Source organism: Heloderma suspectum, chromosome 4 (assembly GCF_057233095.1).
Source record: "Heloderma suspectum isolate Gila_16-S chromosome 4, 16-S_ref, whole genome shotgun sequence".
Lineage (NCBI taxonomy): Eukaryota > Metazoa > Chordata > Lepidosauria > Squamata > Helodermatidae > Heloderma > Heloderma suspectum.
Genome location: NC_139461.1, coordinates 304,960,700 through 304,979,718, shown reverse-complemented (window position 1 = coordinate 304,979,718; position 19,019 = coordinate 304,960,700). Strand labels below are relative to the sequence as shown.

The window sequence follows — 19,019 nt, the reverse complement described above, 5'->3', positions numbered from 1 at the left end:
TCTGCTTCACATTGGCTTTTGGTGTCCAAGGATGTCGAGAGATGTGAGATGAAGGTGATTTAATCAAACCGTTTGGGTGCTTTAGAGCTCATTGTTACCTTTCCTGAGCCTAAGAAGTGTAGCATAGAAGGCCTGCTGCAGGTTGTTCTTTTCAGCACCATGGCCAGTTCCAGGACCCCACACCTTTCTCCAAGAAAAGCTTTCACCTGCATCAGCTCAAAGGGCCATACGTGGGCTGTGGTGGGAGGTGGGGGGATGATGACAAAACATTACAAACAGTTTGTGTTTGTATTTTACTTTTGCTTTTTGGCATCTATTTCTCCTCATGCTCCTGCGCTCACATTTACATTTTCCTTATGTCCCACATGGTGGAGGCTGCTATAGTGACCCTTGGGATTAAAGGAAATGTTTTGCTTTTCTGTCATCCACCTAAGTGGTTTTTAATTTATTTTTTTCTATTTTAAAAATCTCTTTCTAAAGTTGAACACAGCTGTGTGTTTGCACAACACTAGAAGAACTCAGTTGCCAGAGCTTTTCAAAAGGTTGCATTGCCCAGCTCGACATGCATGGCTGAATCCTCTTCTTCTTCCAGCTGCTGAAACGGTTCAAGATTTTGCTTCTGCTGCAAATTTATTCAGGCAGCACATACATCACTCTGGGAAGTATACAGGGGTTTATCACAGTTTATGTCAGGAGCGCCCTAGCGGCCTCTTTCAGTAGACTCCAATAGCCAACTCAAGACACAGACTAAAGGATTCTTTTCAAAGCTTTAATCCTTTTACAACTTATTGACTCTTTCAGATGCTAATCACCAGTGACTAAGCAAGGAACAGCAGAGTAGCCTATGCTCCGAGTAGGCAGTTGATCCCCGTTTGAAGGAGAGTCACTTGAAGACCCTGAACTTATGGGCTAGGGAGAGATCCTCCCTCTTTCCCTTGGGTCCATGGGAGGCGGCCATTGCTTGCATGCCAAATGGGCGCTACGCCTCCTTTCCACACCCTCCATCGCTCATCGCTCCCTGCGTCTGCGTCGAGCATCTAGCAAGCCCCCCTCCTACACTTTCTCACTGCCAGGGTCACTATCTATCTCAGGAATGCCGGCAGGAGGAATCTCTGCCAGCTGCTGTGCCTGTGAGGGATGAGCTGGCTCCCCTCCCATGGATTGCTGATCCTCCTCAGAATCAGAACTGCTCTGGGGTTCTATCAGCTCAGTTTCCACCCTAACAGTTTATGCTCACAAGGGGAGAGGCACTCAGCTCTGGGTTGTGTGCTCAGGACCCCCTGCCCTGTACTTTAGAACAACAGCCTTGGGAAGCAGCTGAAACACAGGGGAGTGTGAATGGCCCACAGTGACCAGCTATGTTTCATGAGGGAGTGGGGATTTGAACTCGCATCTCCTCGGGTCTAGTTCCAGTATTTGAACCCCTACACCACACTGACTGTCACTGGGAGCAAGTAAAATTTTCACTGGAAACCCTTTGTGTGGATGTATGGCAATGCCATGTACAACCAGGAGAAGAACAAGTTGCAAAGCAAGGGGAAAACCCGGTTATGTGCTCTAGCCTGATGGCGGGTGAGTACCTTTGGCAGACTGAAGGAAGACGTCAGGCATGTTTAAGGCCAATAGTCCAGTGCTGGCAGCGTCCTTCTGCAACAGGTTGCCCAGGCTGAAGGAAGGCTGAGGATCTAGCCAGGAGCTCCAGATTGGCCCTGCCATATCACCTGACTTCCCAGGCCAAGAGGATTATGAGCTGTGTTGTGAATGACCTCCCTGGAACCGGGGATCAACAGCAGGGAGACGACTGTAAATTGTACGCCCTGCTGGTGGACTTCCTGGAATCATCTGGGCTTGATCTGCCCATGCAATGGAATGAGGTGGTAGAATGGACAGTACCATTTCAGACTGTGGGTGGGGCGGGGGATGACATTTTTGAATAATCCCTCTATGTAACAAACACTCAGCATTCAAAGAACTAATACTGCAAGGAATGGGCTGGAATAGAACCCTTCTCCCTAGTTAATGTTTGGCATGCAGGAAGCTTAGTACTTGGGATGGTAATAAAAATGGCACCTCCACCATCTGCAGTCCACTTTACCACCTCAGGATTCTACCACCTCATACAGCAGCATGGATAGACCAGGATGGCTGCTGCGGGAAGCAGGATTCTGGACTAGATGGACCTGTGGTCTGATCTAGCAGGGCTCTCTATATGTTCTTAACTGCTTGTAGGGAGGGCAAAATGTCCAGCAAAAATTATATATGGGCTCCCAGTCCCGGAAAAATAGCAAATATGCCTGTGGACCCAAAAAGGTTCCCTAACCCTGGTATGGACAATAATGAGACAGATGGACCAATTAGATGGACCAAAAGTACTTTCCTGTGTCCCGTGTGGCCAAAGGTGATTGGCAGTGTAGCATTATGATGTTCATTATGCGATCCCTGACTAGCTGGGATCACACAGTATAAGAGAAAGAAGTTCTAACCAAGAGAAAAATAATATGCCTGTTTCAAGGAAAACTATGGTAGTGAACAGGCTTTTAAAAAATAAAATGAAGGGCAAATATTCTCAGTGGTAGGATTTTCCAGGAAATATTTCAGGGGCCGCGAAAGCATTAGCTTTACTCTGAAAACCAAAACAGCTACATATTTGGCACAGCTCTCGTGTTTTTGCTGTAGTCCTAAAGCACCAAGAGAGTAAATCAGGTCGATCTTCTTCAGCTCCATGCAAGCCATTCTGGAACTTTTATTTCCCTAAGAAATATTCACAGAGATGCCCTTGCTTACTAGCAAGGAGGGATGTCACTGCTGCTGAGCCTTGGCTCATTTTTGGTCAATTCTTCTATCCCCTTTAGCATGGTCCTTTTCTAGCCAGGCCTAGAACAGTTAAATATAAAGTATAACATAGTAGCTATTCTCTATCTCTCAGCCCATTGCTGACTGATTTAGGGCACAATCCTATGGCTGCTACTCAGTGGCTAGACTGCCACAGGATAGGTCGGTTCCCAGAGAACTGACCCCCACCCCCTCCTGCACTGCCTCATAGGCAGCGTGGATCAGCCCCATCCGCCAAGCTTGTAAGAGCAGCGGGGAGGAGTGAAAATGAGGTGTTCCTGTGGGCAGGGCAGGGCAGGGAGGTCAGAAATGCTGGTAAGACACATCCTATGTGTTATCAGGCCACCGCTACCCACGCCCTGAAGTCCCGCGGCTGGACAAACGAAATTGACTGTCTAGCTGTGAAAACAGGGCAGGGGGAGTGAGGAGGAGATCTGCTCCTCACCACTCCTTACACCTTGCACTGGATAGGCGGTCGCCCCAGACTCGGAGGCAACCGCCAGTCCACATAGGATTGCTCCCTTACATATGTTCTACAGAAGGATTCCCCACCTGTTATGGATGTACCATCCCCACCTGTTATGGATGTACCATGGATGTACCATCCAGTTCTTCAGTGTCCTGCCTCTTTTCTTGTTTTACGCAGCCACTTTTGTTTTGCTATTTTTTATTTTATTTTATTTTAACATATTTATATTATTTTATGATTTTAACATTCACATATTCCACCTTATAGTCCAGGGGTGCAGACCCTCAGGCCTGGGTTCCCAGTCCAACCCTCCCCAGTTCCCCAGAAGACCATGCCCCCTTCCCCTGACCCTATATGCTCTCCCCGACCACTGATCGTTTGGTGGTTTTCCGGCTTTTGTGCAGTTTGTTGAAATGCTTCTCCTAAGGCTTAGTTACTGCAGTAAGAGCTGTAAGCTAAAATATGCTGATATTTTATTCCTGCCCCCTTTGTGTTTGTCCCCATACACCCTGACCCAAAGGGCTTTGTTGAAATAGAATTCAGCCCTCAAGCTGAAAGAGGTGCTGCACCCCTGTTACAGTCTTTAAGCGGACGCTCCAGAGCACTTCCAGTTGGTTTTCAGAAAGACCTTTGTGGCAATGCCTGGAGGTTTTTCTGTTTCACTGTGCCTATAAGTCTTGCTGTTGGATTGGTCAGTTGGTGTTGTGATTAGTGCAAGGCCTTTGGGCATCCTCTGATGGATTTTGCCCAGCCCCAACAATGCATCGTTCATTTATGGAGGGGACGGGCAACTTGTCGCCCTCCAGATGCTGTTGGGCTGCATGAGAATTCATTGCCAAAAGATGTGGTCATGGCTAGCTTAGGGGTTTTTAAAGGGGGTTAGACAAATCCATGGATGACATATCTGTCAATAGCTCCATCTTTCTATGGGCCTTAGGCAGTAAGTGGAAACATCTCCACTGCCCTCTGGAAACTTCAGAATTACTAGTTCCATTGTCATGGGAGACAAGCCAGACCCTTGATGTGAAGGCTTTTCTTTGTGCTAGTCTGAGGAATGCTGCACCATGCTGGTGCAAGGGGGAATCTCATGCTGATATTCCTGGCTCCCACAGATCAGGTTGTAACTGTTTTTTTAAGGTTACTGTTGGCCCTAATTATTTTTTTTCTGCTGTGAACTCAATCCAGTTTAATGACAAATTAGAATCTAACAATTACTCACACTGCAGGAAGACAAGAATGATGCATGAGGAGGCTCTGGAAAATGAGTCGTTCATTTTTAATACAAGAGAAACATATATCACACCGCTGAACAAAAGGCAGGATAATGAGGTTTCTGTGGGGGGGATTATGGAATGCATTGGGGCTTGAGAGTTCTCTACTGAAAGAAGAAGTTGAGTAATGTTTTTCATTGTTTTCAAAAAAAGAAAAGAAATCAGAAAAGAAAAGCTGCTCCATCAAATGAGATCCTTCTGAGCTTCTTATTAAGAGTTACAAACATCTGGGCTGACAGAGCACTCACTTCATTATTTTGGGTCTGGTGAACAAGAAGCAGAAGCCAACAATGATGTGATGAAAAAGTGGCTGTTCTTGAGGTTTGCTTTTGGACCTGATAGAGAGAACAACATGAGTTATATTGATTAATAGCAGGTGATTGCCATGTTCAGGAACAATTCAGCATCCTGAGAACTTAAACTCCTCCCTTCACTCTTTTAAAGCAAGTTTCTAGCCCTCAAGATTCTAAAGGAGAAGTGCAGAACCTCAGGCCCAGGGGCCAAATCTCTTCCCCACTGGAGTTTCCCAGAAGGCCATGCCCCCTTTCTTCCAACTAACAATTGTTTAGTGGTTTCTTAGCTTTTGTGCAATTTTTTCTCTGGCAGTAAGAGCTTTAGGGTGCAATCCTATTCAGATAGGCAGCCACCTCCGAACCCAGAGGCGACTGCCTATCCAAGGCAGGGCAGGAGAAGCACGGAGGGGATTGTTCCCTCTGTGCTTCTCCTGCCCTGCATTTTCGGCTAGACAGCTGATTGCAGTGGAGCAGGGGAGGAGGCTGCCAGATGACACATTGGATGTGTCGTACAGGCATTTCCGCCCTCCCCACCCTGGAATGCCCCCAGACATGACCCTTTCCAGCCCCTCCGCACTCCTGTTGCGAGTGTGGAGGATGGGGCTGTTCCGCACTGCCTCGGGGGCAGCACGGAAGTGGGGGGAGGTTGGTTCCCGGAAAACAACATATCCTATGGCCATCTAGCTGAAAGAGGCTCAACTCCCCTGTTCTTAGGGATGTCTATTGGGGGAAAATCTGGCCCTTCTGTGCCCAATGGATTCCCACAGCTCCCCTGAGTCAGCTTGCATTTGTGAGCCAAATTGGAGGTTTGTTCCGCAACATCGGGAAATTTTTTCTTTTTTTTTTTTTACCCGTAAAAAGCAATTTGTGCAAGTTACAGCTGTAAATTACACAAATCTCAGCCACAATTGCACAATTTCAGCCGTAATTTTTGCAAATTGCTTCACAGAATTTTTTTTAAAACCATGAGCTGCCCTGTCTTGATAAAGACTGAGTCAGGCCAGCGCGCAAGAAAGGGAGCTCCCTGCCTGAGCTGACAGAGGTGGTCTCGGACTTGGTGTTGAGGACCCCTAGGATCATGGTCCTGGGGGATCTCAACTTCCATGCTGAGGCTGCTGTATCCGGGGTGGCTCAGGACTTCATGGCCGCCATGACAACCATGGGGCTGTCCCAACATGTCATCGGCCCAACGCATATAAAAGGACACGCTTGATCTGGTTTTCTTGACTGGGCAGGAGGATGGTGATCTGAAAGTGGAAGAATTAACATCTGTCCCTTTGTCATGGACAGATCACTTCCTGCTGTGGTTTAGACTCCTGGCAGCCTTCCCCCTCTGCAAGGGTGGGGGATCTATTAAAATGGTCCACCCCCGGAGATTAATGGATTCCGATGGATTCCAGAGGGCTCTGGGGGATTTTCCTGCTGGTATGGCTGGTGCTCCTGTCGAAGCCCAGGTCGCTCTGTGGAATGCAGAGATGACTCGGGCGGTTGACACGATCGCGCCCAAGCGCTCTCTCCCTCTGAGCAGAGCCCGGCCAGCTCCTTGGTATACACCTGAGCTGAGGGCAGTGAAGCAAGAGGGGAGACGGCTAGAACGCAGGTGGAGGAAAACTCGTGCTGAGTCTGACCAAACACAGGTAAGAGCCCACTATCGAGCCTACTCTGTGGCGGTGCGGGTGGCAAAGAGACAGTTCTTTTCCACCAGCATTGCATCTTCTCAGTGTCGTCCAGCGGATATTTTCCGAGTGGTTCAAGGCCTGTTACATTCTGGGCCAGGGAGAGAGATGGTGGAACCCTCGGTAGCACGCTGTGACGAGTTTGCATGGCAATTTGAGGATAAAGTTGCTCAGATTCGTCATGAATTGGACACCACCATTAATGCAGTTCCATTGGTAGAGGCGTTCAGAACACTGTCTGGTCCAGTTTTATTGGATGAGTTTCAGTTACTGAGGCCTGAGGATGTGGACAAGGTGCTTGGTCAAGTCCGATCAACCACTTGTGTGCTTGACCCTTGCCCTTCATGGCTTATTAAATCAAACAAGGAGGGGATGTCTGGCTGGGTCCAGGAGGTTGTAAATTCCTCCTTGAGAGAGGGAGTGGTGCCTGCCGCTTTAAAAGAGGCGGTAATTAGACCACTCCTGAAAAAGCCTAACCTGGACCCAGAGGATGTTAACAATTATAGGCCAGTGGCCAACAGCCCCTTCCTGGGCAAGGTGCTTGAGCGAGTGGTTGTAGGACAGCTCCAGGCACTGTTGAATGAAATGGATTATCTAGATCCATTTCATTTGGGCTTCAGGCCTGGTTTTGGAACAGAAACTGCCTTGGTCGCCCTGTGAGATGACCTCTGCCGGGAGAGGGACAGGGGGAGTGCGACCCTGTTGATTCTCCTGGACCTCTCAGCGGCTTTCGATACCATCGACCATGGTATCCTTCTGGATAGGTTGTCTGGGTTGGGAGTAGGAGGCACTGCACTACAGTGGTTCTGCTCCTACTTGGATGGCCAATTCCAGAAGGTGGTGCTGGGGGATTATTGCTCTGTGCCATGGCAACTGTGCCATGGGGTTCCACAGGGCTCTATTTTATCCCCTATGCTGTTTAACATCTACATGAAACCGCTGGGGGAGGTTATCCAGAGGTGTGGGCTGAGGTGCCATCAATATGTGGATGACACCCAGCTCTACCTCTCTTTCTCATCAAACAAACCCAGGTGAGGCAGTGGCTGTTCTGAATCAGTGCCTGGGCACGGTAATGGACTGGATGAGGGCCAATAAACTGAAACTCAATCCAGACAAGACGGAGGTACTGTTAGTGGGTGGTTCGTCTGCCCGGCTAGGTGATATTCAACCTGTTCTGGAGGGGGTTGCACTCCCCCTAAAGGATCAGGTTCGTAGTTTGGGGGTGCTCTTGGATCCAGAACTGTCACTTGAGGCACAGGTGAACTCAGTGGCACAGAGCACTTTTTATCAGCTTAGGCTGGTATACCAACTACGCCCTTATCTGGACAGAGATAGCCTAGCTACATCCATGCTCTGATAACTTCTCATCTGGATTACTGCAATGCGTTATATGTGGGGCTGCCTTTGAAAACAGTCTGGAAACTTCAGCTGGTCCAAAATAGGGCAGCAAGATTGTCAACAGGGACTGGCCTGCGAGCTCCTATTACTCCAGTACTTTTCCAGCTGTGCTGGCTGCCAGTCCATTTCCGGGCCTGATTCAAAGTGCTGATGTTAACATTCAAAGCTCTTAATGGCTTGGGGCCAGGTTACCTGAAGGATCGCCTCCTCCCATATGTGCCTGCCCGGACCTTAAGATAATCGTCAGCGGCCCTTCTCCGTGAGCCCCTGCCAAAGGAAGTGAGGCGGGTGGCTACTAGGAGGAGGACTTTTTCTGCTGTGGCACCCCGTCTCTGGAATGAGCTCCCTAGTGAGGTTTGCCTGGCACCTACATTGTATTCCTTTCGGCACCAGGTGAAGACCTTTTTATTTTCCCAGGCATTTTAGCATTTTAGCTTTCTAAATTTTTATCTTTGCTGTTTTAAATCTGTATTTTAAACTCCTGCACTGCTGTTAGGTTTTATTGTGGTTGTATTGTTATATTGTGGTTTTAATGTTCTATATATTTTAAATTGTTTTATTGTGTGTTGTTTGGTTTTAATTTTTGTGAACCGCCCAGAGAGCTTCGGTTATTGGGTGGTATAGAAATGAAATGAATGAATGAATGAATGAATGAATGAATGAATGAATAAATAAATAAGCAAGCTGAAGTCCAGAGGGCTGAGCTGATGAAAGCTTGATGAGCTTCAGCCCCTGGACAGATTCTTCTGACATCCCTACCTGTTCTAAAGCAAGCTTGGAAGTATGGGCAAAGCTTTGCAAAGTGTTAGGCGCTGGATAATGGAGCAGACTTGCATTGCTCATTGTCCTTCCCTATGGCTAGCAAAGCCAGCACAAATTTGGAAGGGACCACAGCTCAGTCCTTTGCATGCAAAAAGTCATCCGACCCCCTGCCTCCACCCTGCTTCCAGCATCTCTAAGTCAAAGGATTTCAAGTAGCAAGTGATGGGGGAAAAAAACCCTTCTCTGCCTGTGACCCTGGAAAGTCCTGTCAACCAGAGTCAACAATTCTGAGTTGTGTGAATGAATAGGAAGCTGCCATACTAGGGCGGCCTATGTTTCTATGCGGAAATATTTTTAAAATGTTAAAGAAATTATGCAAAAAAAGAGTGCACATGCAAATGAGCTTCATCATTCAGGTTGCAGAAGATCTTTGATTGCATTGGTACAGGCAGCTTTTCTTTTTAAAGAATAGACTGTGCACCATCCTGACTAAAGGGCAGGTGGATTCGGTCAGTGGTTTTAAAACATTTTCCCTTCAGGGAACCTTTTCCACACTGTGGAACCTCTGTACATTGTAGAAGATTATCTAGAGTCTGTTGTAGGGCGGGGTGGGCAGAAGGTAGGTCTGGATCTCCTGGTAGATGTCTGGATGATTTGTTGTAGAGTGCCAAGGATTTCTAGTTCCCAGTTGTTTAGCAATGGCAGCAACAAAATAACTCTTCCTCCCATCCTAAATTATACTGCTGGGATGAAGAAAGCTTGGGCTAACCAGGAGTGGATTTTTGTGTGGAAGGACTGAGAGCTCCATTCAGTTTGGTACTCAAAACAAACTTCTGGACTCTACTCACAAGTAAGCAGGACAAGTCTCAGGAGTAAGCAGGACTGAATCACTCAGCAGCTTCCTCTTGCAGCAAAAAGCGCTTATCTCTGATCAGCAGCTGATTGGCGAAAAGAGCTTTTCCCTGCTGCGCAATGACAAAAGCTTGCTTTCTCAGTATGCAGCAGGGAAAGGCTCTTATCTCCAGTCAGCTGCTGACTGGAGATAAGAACTTTTCCCTGCAGGGAGAGGAGGTGGGGCTTGGGAAAGAAGCTGGCATGCCTGATGGGGAATGCCTGTGAGCCGTATCTGGGCCACAGGCTGGAGGTTCACCATCCCTGGTCTAAGGGTACATGAGGCAACCGCTTTGCTGAAGCTGAGCAGGTCTGGGTCTGGTCAGTGCCTGGACAGGAGACCACCTGGGTACCATCATGTATGCTGCCTGAAGTTCCATGATGGAAGGAAGGTGGGATATAAATCTATTAAATAATGACACAAATACTGAAACTATTGCTTAAAATACTAGAAGTATTTCTTAAAATATCATTGTTTTTATACCACTTTTCAGCTCAAAGAGCCCTCAAAATGTTGAAAAGAGTATTGAAATAAAATTAAGACACCATCAAAGCACAATAAAAATACATAAATAAATCAACAATCACAACAATATAAAAAATTCTTACATGTATAGCATGTAAATCACAGCCTTCCGAGCAAGATTCATTATGTTAACCAATTCCTTTGCTCTTTTCTTTTTCCAGCTGGTGGGCTTTGTCTATGCCTGTTATGTTGTCAGTGTTTTTACAGAAGAAGAAGACAGCTGTAAGTATTCACCAATGCAAATACTCGACAGTGAGGGTCCATCAAATGTCTGTCCTTTTAGAACATCTAGTTCTGATCTGAACCCCTTCTTTTTTGGAGAACACCATCCAAACATATTTCTTTATTGCATGAACCCACTTTTCCTCCAAGGAGCTCATGTCAACATGCATGGTTCTTCTCCCTTCCCCCTTTATCCTCATAACAAGCCTGTAAGGTATGTCAGGGTGAGAGGGAGAGAGTGGCTCAACATCATGGCTGAGCAGGGATTTGAACCTGGGTCTCCCCTGTCCATGTCTGATACTCTAACCACTACACCACACTGGCTCTCAGGGATAAAGATTAGTAGTCACGTTGGTCTTGACCTGCCTGATATTTAGCCTTTTGCGACCCTTCCTTCCTTCCTTCCTTCCTTCCTTCCTTCCTTCCTTTCCACTTTTAAACACAAACTATCAAAACAAATATACCTAGTTCAGAATCACACGATATTATGTTTTTGAAGAATAATTTCATGGGGTCTGCAGCATGTGGTGGTGATGGTGGAAGACGCTCCTAAACGGTGCCCCATGTAGGACTTACCCAACCTTCTCACATGCTTACGTTGGTTCAGATGTATTCCTGTAACAAGAAATGAAAAATAAGAAAATATTAAAATATGGCCTTTTCCTCCAACAATGAATGGTAGATTTGTTGATTAAATTATGGGTTCCATCCAAAATTGTGTGAGCCCTCTTCTCTCCTCCATCTGCATCCCGCCCCCCCCCCCGAAACTGCTTCCCAATCCCTCTGGATCAGAAGCCTTTCATGGTGGTGCAGCACTGCTTGGATTGCACCTGATGTGTTTACTTCCACTTCTTTCAATACTGCAAAAAGGGGCCATTGACACTGAGGCTTTGGTTATATGCAAATATGTTTGAATATAATAAATTAAAAGGCACCTGATTAATCAGCTAACAGTACTTCAGTTGGGAGACAGTTCTAACAGCTAATTTTCCAGTGTGGTGATATACAGCATTTGGACACTAAGGTGGGTCCATGAATTTAATTCAACTATTGCCCCATGGGGAGCTTCCATAGCTTTAGTGCATAGCCAAGCAGCAATGGCATCCCTTAAAGTCTATGGCATAGAAATAAGCAAAAATGCACATGTCTCCCATCTGCCAGCTGATCATCAGCATCAGCCCCATAAGATTACACCTGTCTGACAAATTTCTCAGTTAATAGGGCTTTAACTGTTTTCCTAAAGGTCCCCCATGAGCTGCTGAGATGGGCATCCTGAAGTAGGGAGTTCCACAGTGAGGGTGCCACCACAGAGAAGGCACCCATCTCATCTCAGATGACAGTGGCAAGCAGAAAAGAGCCCTTCTGGGACACAAATGTGCTTGACTTGGTATTGAAATCCATAAGACTTTATGCTGCATCCATAAGCTTATTTATTAGTTTATTTGGTCCCAAGTTTCTGATACCCTGATTTTTAGTTGGAAGAAAATGATTCTCAGAGCAGCTTGCAAATAAACCAAAACCATAAACAACAAAAAATCATTGAAAAAATAAATGATGACAATACAATTGACCAGCACAGCAAGCAACATATTGGATGAAAAGACCTGGTAAATAATAAAGGTCTTCACCAGGCACCAAAAAGACATTAGGCTCGGCTCCAAGTGGGCCTCTCTGGGCAGAACCTGGGTGTTGCAACTAGGAACTGAAGAGAAATTTGTTTGGTATGAATTTGTATATGAACTAACCCAATCTGTACCTCCTGAACCTTTAAGTGAACTGGAATGCACTTGTACACAGAAACCCATACTCTTCTGAATTTTGCTCTGCAGTTTAAAACTCAAAAAATGCACACAAACATGTGTATATTCAGGGGAAGTACACAGAAAAATGCATTATAATCAGGAAAAGTGCACCCACAAGGAAAAGTATATACACAATAATAATAATAACAATAATTGTTATTGTTATTGTTATTTTCATTTGTATACCACCCCATAGCTGAAGCTCTCTGAGTGGTTTACAGAAATTAAAACAATAAAATGCAATATGCAAAGTTTAAAAGCCATTTAAATAAAATGCGCAGACAATATACACAAAGACAACATATGATGAAAAACAACCTTGAACAGTCATAACCAAAGACAGATCCAGAAGTGGAAGGTCTTAACCTGGCACCGAAAAGACAATATTGTTGGTGTCAAGCAGGCCTCGTCATGGCCAATATGCATATATTTGGAGAAATCTGCATGAAAATGTGCATGAATTTTCATGCACTTTTGTTGTTGTTGTTGGCCAAATTCACAAAGTGATTTAGAAATGGGCCAAAATGAACTTACTGTCGGGAATATGAAAAAATGAACAAAACAAAAACTGATAGATCCGCCCATCCCTATCTGCAACTGAAACGTACTAGGAGGGCTGTGTGTGCAAAATAAATAAGTGAATAAAGAAGTACATTTGAAATTTTGCATTCATCAAGATGATGAATTCTGTTTTGTGCAGATTTTCAGCATACACAACTGGCTTTTTTTACTAAGTGTAAGTCTCATGGAATGGAGCGGAATGTATGCCTTAGAAAACGTGCTTTACGATTGTGCTGTTAGAAGTGCTCACCTTTGGCTGAATCATGACCTAACCGTTTATTGGCGGGCTCGACCAGTCATGGGATCAGATCACTATCTCCTGTTCAACAGTACATTCAGTTCAATTGCTACAAGTGGCCGTATTTATTTCGACAGGATTAGAGCAAGTACACTATGAAACTGGGGCTTTCTCGTACTCCAGCCATTGCTCTTTGCAACTGTCTAAACGCTGTGTTCTTCGCATAGGTTTTATTGATCAAAGCTGCGTTGGAGCTGACCTTTAGATTCACAGCACCCGAAAATGCTTGTACTGAACAACTTGCACCATTTCCACTGTCTTTTCCCCACCCAGGCTAAGATAACTGTACTTAAGCAAGAACAGCAGAGCTTTGAAAAAGATGAAGAGAGCAATCCTATGCATGTTTAGACAGAATAAAAGTCCTACCACTGTCAGCATTCCCCAGGCAGCTGGGAGCTGTCTGACCTTTTTATGTCTAAACATGCATAGGATTGCTCCCTGACTTACTCATTTTAGCCTTCATTTTACTCAAGAGATTGACTGGCAGATTAGGGAAATGTCATTTTGGGCAGCTTGCTTCCATACTATTGAGCAGGGGTGGTGAACCTCTTTCCGCCTGAGGGCCAAATTCCATGTCAGAGATGCTCTCGGGGGCTATGTTCCAATGGTGGGTGGGGCTGAAGGCAAAAGGGGTGGGGCCAAAATGCCAGCCTATTTTAGCTTAAAGATCGTGCTAACTAAGCTTTCAGAGAGCACATCAACAGTTTAGAATGAGGCGGCGGGGGGGAACTGCATAAAATGCCAGGAACCGCCAAATCGCCAGTAGTTGGGGAAAAGGGGTTGAGCAAGGGGCAAGGGGCATGGCTAGGTGAGGAACCCCAGAAGCCCAGATGGGGCCCCTGGGCTTGAGGTTTGGCATCCCTGCTACAGAGTTAAGAGAAGTCATTGCCACTTGGGCACTCGGAGTATAGAAGCTCCCCATGGGACTATGGTTGAACTAGATTCATGGAGCCACCTGAGTTCCAAACACTGTATACTGCCACATGGGAAAACGAGCTGTTAGGGCTATGGGCCAACTGAAGAACTGGGGGGGGGAGCAATCCTGTGGGCCCTGGAGGGAGTCTGGGGGGCCATAGGCTCTGTCAGATTACTGGATCTGATGTCAGAGACAGCGTTCTGACCTGGGACCCAGAAGTCCAGTCTCCCCACCCCACCCCTCCCCTTGGCAGCTGGTGTGGACAGAACCATGCCAGCTACCTCTCTGATGTTGCAAGAGAGGGAAAGGGGGCAGTTCTGTGGGCGGGGAGGTGACTGGGGAGGTTGGCTTACGAAGAATCCTCCGGCCTCCCCAGCCCCCTTCCCTCCCGCTCCACGGAGACCCAGCTAGATGGGTGGGAAAGCCTGTCTAGCAAAAATGCAGAGCAGGGTGAGCGCTCTGCATAGGATGCCTGTCAGCCTCTAGTTCAGAGGCTGACGGGCATCTCAATAAGATTGTGTCCTTAGCTGATTAATTCTCTGCCTTTTACAGAGCAAGCCTACAGGTGGGCAGGGGCTGAAAGACTTGCAGTAGCCCTACGGTCATTTCCTAAACCCGGCCAGCTCTCCCTGGCCTGGCTGAGAGGAGGAGGAGGAAGTGGGGTCCCCCCCTTTTTTCCCCCTTCCTGGTGCTTCAAATGGGAGGGAATTAACTGCACCAGCTCTCGCTGTCGTTTCCGGCTCTATTTGGGTGGGGATGTCAGGTAAGGAGGGAGCCTAGGATCCTGTGTTTTCTCAGCTGGCCTAACCTCCCCCCCATGCCAGTCACCCCATTTTTGGCCCCACTCTGGAGGGGCAGCCATAGAGGCAGAAAGCTCTGCTGCCATCCAGGGGCGTGTGACCGATTACCTTTTCTGCAATATTGAAGGAAGTGGCAGATAGCTTACAATTTATACAGCCAAAGCTACCACCCATTGAATGACAGAGGGGCCATCTTTAATATTGGCTGGTCTTTTATTCCCTCTTACACCAGAACCAAAAATAGCTCCAGAATAAACAAGGGTAACCTTGCTGGGAAGTGCTAACAGGGTGCCATTTCGGGAGGCCAGGGGGAGCTTTCCCTTCCTTCTGGGCTTTAGATCAGCTTTCCCCAACCTCGTGTTACACAAATGTGTTGGACTGCAGTCCCCATTGTTCCAAGCCAGCATGGCTGGGAATAATGGGAGTTGCAGACCAACACATCTGGAGGGGACCAGGTTGGGAAGTCTGCTTTACACTAACTGACACTGGCTTCCTCCAGACTATTGGAGTCAGTAGGAGGATGTGACTCATTTAACCAGTTCTTTACATCCCTTTTCCCCCTCTCCCCACTTTTTAAATTTTGGCTGCTGTTAGCCCAACCTGTTGGCGTTCAGCTGCGCTGGATTGCAAGTCCCAGCATGCTCCAGCCAGCATAGCTGGCTGGGGCATGCTGGGACTTGCAGTCCAGCACAGCTGAATGCCAACAGGTTGGGGAAGCCTGGGTTAGGGTGTTAGTTTGTTTAATAAGTAGGGCAACGTCGTCTCAATGAAAGGGAGAACTTTGACATGGGCATTGGGATCAGACTGGGTTAGGCAGGGAGATATGTGCATGTGCGGTGGTGGTGGTGGTGGTGGTGGTGGTAGTAATAATGTTTGTGCATCTCAAGAAAAGATTCAATTAAACTAAAAAGGAAGGTATGTTGTCATTGGGGTGGGAGTGATTTATCTAGAAATCCACAACAGCTAATTTCAGGACTCTTTCTCCGCCCCCTGCAAATCTCATCCCCCACCCCACCCCCGTCTTCCGGGATTCCAGGCCTGAAATGCCAGCCTCAATAATTAACACTGACAGCCCATCAGTATTTCACACTCTCAGCAGCAAAAGTCTTCCAGTGACCTGAATCAATTTGAGCTGCCTTTTAATTTTCTCTCCCATTTGTTGCTTTCTTTGAAAAAATTCCTTTGATATGAAGTAGGAAATCAGAAGCCAAGCAAGAATGTGATTTTCATGCTGGGGGGGGGTGCAGGGGGGCAGAATTTGGGAGAGAGAAATATAGTTTCAACAAGTGGTTCCTGCAGCAAAATGTTATAGTCGAGAGCGTTCCTGTTTAGGTGGCCGGCCGGCCGGCCAGCCAGCTGTGTCCTTTAACATAATACTCCATTTCATTCCCCCTCCCCCAGGTTTTTGTCCCCCGCCCCCCGCTGCCAGTCAGCATTCCATGTCCATTGAGTATACTCAGTCTTCATTAGACTGTTTTAGGGGTGGGATTCTTCCTTGGTTCCCCACCCCACCCCTGCTAAAGATTGTACTTCTGCACATCTTGCGGTTCCTCTGAGCATGCAAATACCCTGTAACGTGTTTCCCAGTAGCCCTGTTTTGGCTACATGGCCATCATAATGCAACACTTGAGTTTGCTGTTAGTGTATGCAAGTGGGACCTGCAACAAAAAGTTGCAGTGCGGAGTGCTCCTGTTCACAGCCTTTTCCCAGGAAACAACATTCCACTTCCCTCTCCCTGGTTTCCTCCCTCCTCAATAGTCAGTCAGCATTCCATAGCGACAGAGCATCCTCAGTCTCCACTGGGCTGTTGTTGATGGGTTTTTAATTATTATTTTATCCCCTGGTTTGGGGTGTGTGTGTTCCAACTGAAGATTTTTTTGTATTCTGCAAACCTTTTGTGTGTGGGGGGAGGGGGGGCCTGTGCCTGTAGATACCTCCCTCTTGGGTGTGACTGGTACTGTTTGGTTACATCACTCAGAGACCTGAGTTTGCTATTAGTATATATGATGATGTGCTGATATTAATCCTGCTCACAAAAGGGCAATGTCAAGAAAGCGATGGATGCTATTTCGGGGAATAGTCTGGCATAGGGATCAGTCTATTTCCAGCCCATGAGTTTTACATGAGTGCAGTCAAAAGTCCATTCTGTCCTGTTTCTGCATTGGACTGCACCGTTTTTAAAGATGCACAAAATGTGCATTTGGATTGAACCTATTTCCCCTAAAATATGCATTAGCCAGGAACTGTATTACAAAATTTGGAGCAGTGTGCAGGCCTCTGTAGCCAAACATTTCAGGACAGGTAGGGTAGCTTGCCCATTAACAGATGGATGGGGCTCCTTTCTCCAAAGGACTCACAATCTAATGAGTGTTTCACAGTTCTGTGGCCAGGCAAGTGGGCTGAGTATGTGGAGGGGCACAGCAGTGAGGACGTCAGGATCATCAGCTACCGCTAGACACCAAATCACAGCCCCTCTAAGAGCTGGCTTGGAATCCCAGTTCTTGAGCCACCCCATCACTTTGAATAATGGTAGACAGAAGGCAACATCTCCCCCTTTCATTTCAATGGTGCCAGACCAAGAGAAATTCTCCGTAAACTATTCTCCCATTCCAGACATCCATATTGCCAGAGTTTCATTTTAAGGTAGCAAATATTGAGTGTTTGCAAGAAACTTGGGGGGGAAAGCAAGCCAGAGTAAAGCACTGGTATGTCCAATTTAGTTCAGTGGGAGAAGAGTTAAGTTTGTGCTTACGTCTCCCATGGAAATCAACAGGACCTCAGCGTGCTTAGATTTGGCAAGATTCTGCCCTGAATTTCTGATGGTGAGTACGTGTGTGTGTGTGTGGGGGGGGGCCCTTTTCACTCCCTTTCACATTGTCTTCTGCCTTAGTTTATTGTTTACCATCCTCACCACGCTTTTGTTTTCTTTTAATTACTCCATTGTTATTGCTTGAGTTTTGGATTTTCTTTCTTTCAGTTGATTTCATTGGTGGATTTGATCCATTCCCTCTCTACCATGTCAATGAAAAGCCCTCCAACCTTTTGTTCAAGCAGACATACCTGTAAGTATGCCGTAGTCCTGTTTAGGTGGCCCCTGTCGGGGATGCTAGGATCCGATTGAGGAATCTCATGATCTCAGACTGGGCCCTGGTCCTCCACGAAATTTCACTGGTCTTACAAACACTTTTGGCCTACTTTGAGATTCATCCATTAGAAACCCCAAATTCACTTTGAATTTTGCTTTACAGGAAATGTCAATGGCAGCTGGGTTAGGTGGGCCATTTGGGACACAGAGAGGCATTAGACGTGGTGCTGATAAGGAGGGAACAAGAAGTGCCTCACAGTTCCTGTTCTTCCATATATCCATATTACCTAAAGTAGAACTGTTATTTTATATCTCCTCAATGAACAGGGGTGTGGAATCTTTTTCAGCTAGAGGGCTGAATTCAGTTTCAGAGAAGCTCTCGGGTGCAGCGTTCCAGTGGTGGGTGGTGCTGAAGGCAAAGCAGTGGAGCCAAAGGCAAAGGGGTTGGCCCCAAATATCCCCCCCCCCCACACCGCAAATCAACATATTGTAGCTTACAGCTCTTACTGCCACCAACTAAGCCTTAGGAGAGGCGTTTCAGCCTTTTAGAATGGGGAAACCATTGCACAAAAGCCAGAAAATCACCAAAGATGGGTGGTCAGGGAAGGGAGCACGGCCAACTGGGTAAGCCTGGAGGGCCATATTTGGCCCCTCAGCCTGAGGTTCCCCACCCCTGCTGTAGGAGATGTGAAAGTTCCCGATGTGTGGAGAAATTGTATTCATCTCCCTTCTGGGGGGAAATGTGGTGGCATTATGTTGGACATATGAAGCTGATTGGTGGGAGATTCAGGACAGATAAAAGGAAGGACTTCTTCACATAGCACATAGTTAAACTATGGAATGCGCTACCACAGGATGTAGTGATGGCCACCATCTTGGATGGCTTTAAAAGGGGGTTGGACAAATTCCTGGAGAAGAAGGCTCTCAATGGCTACTACTCTTGATGGCCATGTACTACCTCCAGTACCAGAGGCAGTGAGCCTATGTACACCAGTTGCTGGGGAACATGGGTGGGAAGGTGCTGTTGTGTTCATGCCCTGCTTGTGGGTTTCTGGTCAACAGCTGGTTGGCTACTGTGTGGACAGAATGCTGGACTAGATGGACCCTTGGTCTGATCCAGCATGGCTCTTCTTATGTTCTTATGACAATATGTAGCCACATGGGAATAGGCAAGCTGTGCTTCCTACTTCCTCCACATCCACATCAATGACCAAAGC

General features: G+C 46.8%; 1 protein-coding gene across 1 annotated transcript in view; it reads left to right on the top strand.

The window, feature by feature from the left end:
- Nucleotides 1-17,783, top strand: part of NKAIN4 (sodium/potassium transporting ATPase interacting 4) — a 128,048-nt gene extending 110,265 nt beyond the window's left edge. Inside the window, exons 7-8 of the mRNA XM_084851695.1 lie at nucleotides 10,280-10,340; nucleotides 17,695-17,783. Coding sequence (XP_084707821.1) covers nucleotides 10,280-10,340; nucleotides 17,695-17,783 — 150 coding nt within the window. The remainder of the gene's footprint in view (nucleotides 1-10,279; nucleotides 10,341-17,694) is intronic.
- The last annotated feature ends 1,236 nt before the right edge of the window (nucleotides 17,784-19,019 follow it).